General features: G+C 40.1%; 1 protein-coding gene across 1 annotated transcript; it reads left to right on the top strand.

Moving 5' to 3' along the window:
• The first annotated feature begins 1,550 nt into the window (after positions 1-1,550).
• Positions 1,551-7,635, top strand: kbtbd3 (kelch repeat and BTB domain containing 3). Its single transcript, XM_022748550.1, has 10 exons — positions 1,551-1,658; positions 2,024-2,309; positions 2,429-2,594; positions 3,302-3,484; positions 3,906-4,079; positions 4,184-4,474; positions 4,950-5,192; positions 5,281-5,571; positions 5,711-5,860; positions 6,331-7,635. The coding sequence occupies exons 1-10, from the start codon at positions 1,592-1,594 to the stop codon at positions 6,451-6,453; spliced, it is 1,974 nt and encodes a 657-aa protein (XP_022604271.1). The 5' UTR covers positions 1,551-1,591; the 3' UTR covers positions 6,454-7,635.
• Positions 7,636-7,710: the final 75 nt, after the last annotated feature.

The following is a 7,710-nucleotide window of genomic DNA, read 5'->3' as shown; positions in this document are numbered from 1 at the left end:
AGGGAGGGAGGGAGAGAGGGAGAGGGAGGGAGGGATGCAGGGATGCAAGAAGAGAGGAGGGGGCCCGACCCACCGATAACATACATTGTAGAGGCTTTAATAATAATAATAATAATAATAATAATAATAATAATAATAATAATAATGATGATGATAAAAACAATAATAATAATAATAATAATAATAAGAGACGCCGCGGTATAACCAACTGAAAACAGTTAATGATTGAAGGAATGGCCTTAGTTTTTGTTTTCACTAATATTGCAGGACCTCTTAATCATTCAATAATGAAGCGCCAGCTGGTCAGTGTAAATCGCCTACTGTAGGTTGGTCTACGATGGAAATGAAGAAAGAAGTATAATTTACATTATATCGTGTAATCACGTTGTTAGTTCTTTGTTCTATTTTGTATGTGTTTTGTGCACTTTATCCAGGATTGACTCCATGGTTTGTGTGTTGTTGAGAGATGAGTAGTAATATGTCGTTATGTCGTTGCATGCGTATTATTATTATCGTTAGTACTTGAGGTAACACGTTGTAGTAGTTTTAGTCCATGTCTACAAAAGCCTGCTGTTATGCATCTTCTTTTGTAATCAACATTTCCAGGCAGGAGAGTGTTATTTGGTCAGCAGCAACATTGTGGTGGTGAAACGGTACTGCAGCATAACTGGACGCTTACTTTCACTGATTCAGATTCAGTGTTTGTGCCTGATGCAAAAGCACAACCACAAATCTTGCTTCACAGCAAGGCAGCACCATCCAGTGACGAGTAAATGCATTGCACCACATTGCCTCAATTATCTGGATATACACAAAGCAGAGATCTATGCCTGTGATATCCAAACCAGGCAAACTTTCAGTGTCCGCAAAGGATTTTTTTTTCGTGTGTGTGCGCGCGCGCGTGTGCGTGCGTGTGTGTGTGTGTGTGTCTAAAAAAACTGCCAACTGAGTGTATATGAATGTAGTTATATTATTTTTATTTATGTATTTTAATGTAATTATTTATGTTTCCTTACTTAGCCTGTCTCTTGTGCTATTACGTGTGAATTTACCCATTAATAGTCATTATTTTTTCAATTACGTATCAAGTGCTGTGTCATGATTGCTGCATTTAGGGTCTAAATAAATAAATAAACACTATGGCTATCTGCAGAACAAATGTAAACATTAACAGTTACAGCCAGCAAACCCAGAGGGTTTACTAGTAAACATTTTACTAGGTAACTGCCTATTCCAGCCTATAGTATTTGTGAACCCTCAATTATTCCATTTGCAACTGAAAATTGTTAATATTTGTAACCACTGACAACTAGACCGTAGATATGAATTGGGCACCGAGTTTTGAGCTTTAAGCTAACCAATAAGAGAGAACTACAGCTCCCAGCTGTCATTGCGCCTATCTCTACCGCAAACAAAGAACTGTATACACGCATATAGCTCGAGGGGGTATATAAACGAGAAAATTATCGAATTGTTATTGGTAAAACAGCGCACTTTTAGCAAAGATGATGTTAGCGACAAGGATCACCGCAAAAAACAAAAAGCTGTCCGAATCCTCGCGTGATTTCAGCTCTCCGGAAGTGGGAATGGCATGAGAAAGAGAGCTGTCCGAGGTGCTGACACTGTGAGTAGTGCTTACTCTGCCTCAGACCATACCGGTAGGTTATATTTTTAATGTATTCCTATATATGTATATGGTTGACTTTTAACAGCAATGCATCATTTAAGTGAGTGTGCTAAATCTTTTCATTTAGATCTGAGCAATTGTGATATAATGCTGAATGTGCTTTATACAAGCCAAGCTCTTTTCTTAAACTGTTCTCAGTAATATGCTTGTACTGTAGAGTGGGACTGTGTTACTGTGTTGAAGTGAATGCATTCATGCATTTTATGCTACTCAACTCTCTCACAGACACATAAATTCACAGAAGAGGACAGGCTCAGACTCACCACATTCTTTGAAAATACATTATGACCTTTGGATTTATTAATGGATTTTATTATATTTGTCTCATATTGTCAGAATTTGGGAAAATGGATGAAAATCAAGAGTCATCCTCTTGTATCACCAACGCCCACAACTCCAGCAACAGCCCTCCCAGTAGTGAACCTGGCAGCGCTCCACAATGCAACGGGGTCCCAGAGCACCGGACCCTGCTGCGGGTGTCTGAGTCCCATGGACTGCAGCTTCTGGGCGTGCTCAGATCCTTGAGGGAGCGAGGTTTGCTGTTTGACTTCACCATTAAGGTCCAGGAACGCAGTTTTCTTTGTCATCGTTGTGTTCTTGCTGCATGCAGTGATTTCTTCAGGTATCTATCTATCTATCTATCTATCTATCTATCTATCTATCTATCTATCTATCTATCTATCTATCTATCTATCTATCTATCTGTTACATCAGTATCATATGTAACTGCTCTGTGTTTAGGGCTATGTTCGAGGTGGACATGCGAGAGCGTGGTGATGGTTCCGTGACTCTGGGTAACCTGTGTCCGGTGGCAGTGGGTTCTTTCTTGGACTTTGCCTACTCTGGAGAGGCACTCATCACTGAGAGCAATGTAGACATGCTGTACCAGCTTGCCTCCTTTCTGCAGGTAGAAATACAACCATTAGCGCCCACTAAACATCTCTGCATTCTTTCCCTTTTCTTTCTCTGAAACGTGCATCATGTCTGCAAGAGAAAATGCTGTGTGTGAATTGATTTCAGCCTCATGTAACCGGTGGGGGCACTGCAGTTGCTGAGTAAATGGTTTAAAGAGAAGAACTTCAACATCAAAAAAAAAAAGACACAAAACTACATACTCTGGTCCAAAAATGTATTTTAACATTTCAGGATGTCATCTAGACAAATGCTGCATCTGGTAAGGATTCGTCACAACATCTCAATAAATTTTGGACCAGATTGTGCAGTTATATTGTGTGTGTCATTTGTTTCATATTATTTGAGTTTGTATCATAAGTAGCATATCTTTAAACTGGCACTCATCTGCCATTTTGTCATCAGTTCAAATATTGATAATTGAAGTGGAAATAAAATGTCAATTCAGAATGGTTATTATGAGGCTTCTGTGAATTTAGTAACTTTACTTAAATAAAACTCTGCTAAGCCAATGATAACAATATGTACTGAAAACAAAAGTGTAAACAATTTTAAGGTGCTTAATGCAGTACTTGTGTTTGCACTGTATTTGTCAGTGGTTTTCATCTTTAAATTGATTAATTAAATTATCTCTAAGCATTTTTTTTTATCTCTGTACAAGATGTCATGTGTATGTTTTCCCCATTGTTGTTGTTTCTCCAGGTATCAGTCCTGTCCAAAGCATGCAGTGACTTCCTGATAGGAACCATGGATCTTTGTAACTGTCTGTCCCTCTTGTCCGTCGCTGAGGGCTACGGCTCGGCCTCCCTCCTCAAAAGTGCCAATGAGTTTGTGTTTCAGAACTTCTCTGAACTTTCCAAAACCCAGGACTTTCTGGATATGCAGGTGCTGCTTAAGAACAAAACCCTTTTATCAGAGAGGCTTAGGTTTATACATTGATGAATATAGAATATTTGTTAATAAATCCATATGTTCCTTTAATTACTTCACACCTTAATTATGTATTATGTATGCAGAGTATGCAGCACTAAACAGCATTATGTGCCGAAATCATTTAATTTCTAGATACAGGACACAACATTGTTCCTTCAGTTACATTAAAGAAAATCATAAAAATCTAGCTCTGACAGTGTAGGGTGTGACCTTTCTTCCAAAAGGCTTTTGTTGTGTAAAATTAGCAATAATAGTATAAAAAATGTTTTTGATTTGACAAGTGACATTATTATCATCCTGCTCACTTGGAAAAGTGTGACAAAATGGTTAAAAGGACTCACTCAGTATTTACTATTTCAATTGTTTCTTATAGGTAAATGTGTTGGAGGCATGCCTAAAGTGTGACGTTTTAAACATGCCCAGTGAGGAGGCGGTGGTTATGTCACTTCTTAGATGGATACGGCACGATCTCCCAGGAAGGCAGAAGTTGTTGCCAGGATTGTTGTCTCTAACCAGACTGCACCATCTACCTGCATCTGCACTAAAGGTATAATCACACTGCATGTCTTGGATTTAGGATTTCATGCAGTCAGCAGTCTTGTGATTGTCTCATCCTTCCATGTGCAACTCACCCCTTACCTTCTCTTTCAGAGTCTTCATGATTCAGACACTCTGATCTGTGACGATGAGTCCTGTCTCGTCCTTCTGTCAGAGGCCCAGAGCAGACAGACTCAGTACAACGGCCTCCTCACCGATGCCAGGCCAGCAACTGCGCAGAGCTACATCTACATCCACAAGACGGAGGAGAACGGAGAGATCCGCCACACCTTCTGCTACTGTCTAGAAACAGACCAGTGGAAAGAGTTAGAAACGGGGAATGGGGAGGGGACAACCACATTGCCAGACCCACCGGGATCATACCTGACCGGCTATGCTGAGAAGGTACAGTTTGGGCTTGTGATGCTTTAAAATTAAACAATCTGAAGCCCTTTGAAACAGTGCCTATTAATAAAGGTGATATACTCAAAGAAATAAGACATAAAAATAGGCCATTTGTACTCATTTTCATAATTTAACACAAAAAAAAAATCAGTCACGTGGAAAAAGTGATTATCAATCATACATCACACTTTCAAACCCTTAAAATTAGAATCAGGTGTTCCAGATTAGTTTGCAATGATTAGAACATCCTTAGGGAGTGGAAGGTGGAACCTGTCTGTCAAAATTCCATGGGATGTACTTATTTTTTCACATGACTGTATTTTCCCAAACTCAGGGAATCAACATACAGTACTGAGTAAGATCAATGAATTTACAGTGTTTTGGAACAAAATTTCTAACTAAATGTGTTGTCATCATGGTCTCAATTAGAGTTTGAATATTTTCACCATCTTATCCTCTTTCCACTGGATATAAGATGTTTGTAACAGGTGGCTGTCGTGGAAACTGTTGCCGGGCAATACGTCTCCATGTGGCAGAACCGTTTCACGATGCCACCGATGAGGTTTGGTGCTTCTGTCCTGTGACCCTAACCTGCACACCTGCACCAGTCATGCTGAAGCCCCGTACCATGCATACAGCTGTGACCTGCCTGGACCGAGTGTATGTCATCGGGGGACGGACCAAGGGATCCAGAGGGGGGGCTCCCAGTCTGCTGGAGGTAATGGTGTGTCCTCTACATATGATCGAGACCAAATTGTTGTTTGAAATACACAGGACAAATTCTGTTCTTTTCTATCCTAATCTAGGTGGAATATTATAACCCTCTGAACCAGACCTGGTCTTCAGTAAGCCCACTGCCCACAGCCATCTTCTATCCTGAGGCCAGTGCTTGTGGCAGCGTTATCTATACTCTTGGATCAGAGGTGGAAATCACAGACTCCTTCAACCCCTCACTGGACTGCTTCTTCAGCTATGACGCCCAGCAGGACCAGTGGAGCCGTCTGGTGGCAGAGTTTGGCCAGTTCTTCCACGCGACACTGGTCAAGGCAGTGTCAATTCATCATACACTCCACCTCTGTGACCTGTCCACTTATAAGGTTGGCTATCAGATGGGCACGGATGAGTGAATGAGTCGATCAGTCATTGCTTTGCAGTCTAAAAGCATTAAAAAGGATCATTTAGTTTAAGACCCTCTTGCACAGAAAAGTTTAAAAGTGTCTCTTTTTTCCCATCCAGGTCTATAGTTTTTGTCCAGAGACCTGCGTGTGGAAGGGTCAAGGGTCATTTGAGTGTGCAGGGTTCAATGCTGGAGCAGTTGGTATGAGAGACAGAATCTACATCCTGGGTGGAGATTATTCCCCTGACGAGATCACTGATGAAGTTCAGGTAGGAAAGATATTTTTTTTATTTAAGCTAGTGTTCTAAGTCATTATTTCATGAGCTAATGGTGGAGCCTATCTGATGCAGTGACAGGTTTTCTAATGGCAAAATGGCAAATTTGCTGGAGGAAGTGATCAGAGAAACACTGGCATGAAAATTATCCCACTGAAAAAGACAAAAATTGCAACTTACAACATTTGATATTAAAATTGACACAAGATATTAATCCATTCTACCACACCACAACAGTATGTGATTTAAGGTTGAGTATTGGTGGATGTGAGAAAGTGAATAAGATGGGGAAGTCATTGTATTAGTCTGGTCTGGGACAGATGTAATGGAGACCAGGAAAGAGGAGACTAAGCACTGGGGACCCATTGGGTTAATGGGTTAACCAGGTATGAGTAGGCTTGACAGGTGATTCATACTCCTATATTATTTGTACAATTGGTGTGTTTTTCTTATTACCTGTGCAGGTGTACTACAGTGGGAGAAGTCAATGGGAGGAAGTGGCGCCCATGCCCAGAGCGCTCACTGAGTTCCACTGCCAACTCGTCAGCTTCAACAGATACAGAGACCCGTGGGGTGACACAGCATGATACGCAGCAGACACACAACCATGCACAACCACGCACCAAACATGGGAGTGGATGTACATGTGTGTTACATGATGTAAGCAACTACCCATGATGAGTCTCCCTTGCCTTTCAAACCTGTGCGCATGATGGACAAAGCTAACACCTCAAGAGAGAATGACAATCAAGAGTTTGTCTTCAACTAACAACCACATCTCCTCTTACAGATCATCATAACATGAGAGCACCTGAGCCAAATGATTTATTTATTTTTTTATTTGAATGAATTGATCCTTAAAATTGTATTTGTGAAACACCTGCCGTCATAGGCTCTTTGTTGTGTCAATCTAAATATGGTCCCTCCCATGGAGGAACCCTATTGAGCAGAAGACTATTTTAGAAATCCTATTTTAGTACATGAATATTTTTCTTGTCTGTTTAATATGTTTCAAATGGAGAATCCACTCAAAGAAGAACTCACGGTATCTGTAAATTTATCAGCTCTCTTACAGATAGAAGACAGAAAAGAAGACTTTATTATGTAATACCTTTGAGGCCCCATTTACAGCCCAAAGAATTCAGCCTCCTTGACTTTTTTCCAAATTTGGTGATTTTGCAGCCTGAATGGATTAGATTATTTTTGTTATGGCACCAGTGCACAAAATATGGTATCAGCCACAAGGGTCCCTGTAGGCACTTTGCCATGTAAGAAAAACTCATGATATGAATGTATAGTGGACTATTTGGAAGGCCTTTCAACTAAATGTGCTATATCTGATTTTATTTGATAGCAAAGATTAGAAAAGACACTTTATTTTGTAATATTTTCAGAAATTGGCCCTATATCTGGGCTTTTCCATATTATTTTCCTGATTGCCCTCTCTTAATTCTGTTTTTCTAGCTGATAGAGAGCTGCTCATGTATATTACACAATTTACAATTCAGCTAAAATGGTTTCATGGCAATACTGTGTAAATTATCTAGATGGATTTCCACTTGCCTTTGTTCTCTTTCAGACTGTCATGTATACATGCATGCCCTGTTTACTCTCACATGCTAGACTACATATGGCATTTCTGCATCTGACCAATAGCTAAATCACCTGAGCTTCTTCAGTAAATGCTTGTTTGATGCAAATGTGCAGCTTTATCTGTACCTGCCTATCATAGAGAAACACTGTAGCTTCAAAGCATGCAATAACTTAAAGTTTCAGGAAATGCAAGGAGAAAAATATGGGCCTCATACTGTAAATCATGAATGCATAATAAGTTTGTGTTGTGA

Source organism: Seriola dumerili, unplaced genomic scaffold, assembly GCF_002260705.1.
Source record: "Seriola dumerili isolate Sdu_G_001 unplaced genomic scaffold, Sdu_1.0 BDQW01000122.1, whole genome shotgun sequence".
NCBI lineage: Eukaryota > Metazoa > Chordata > Actinopteri > Carangiformes > Carangidae > Seriola > Seriola dumerili.
The sequence above is the reverse complement of the archived record's forward strand: the minus strand, read 5'-3'. Positions and strand labels throughout refer to the sequence as shown.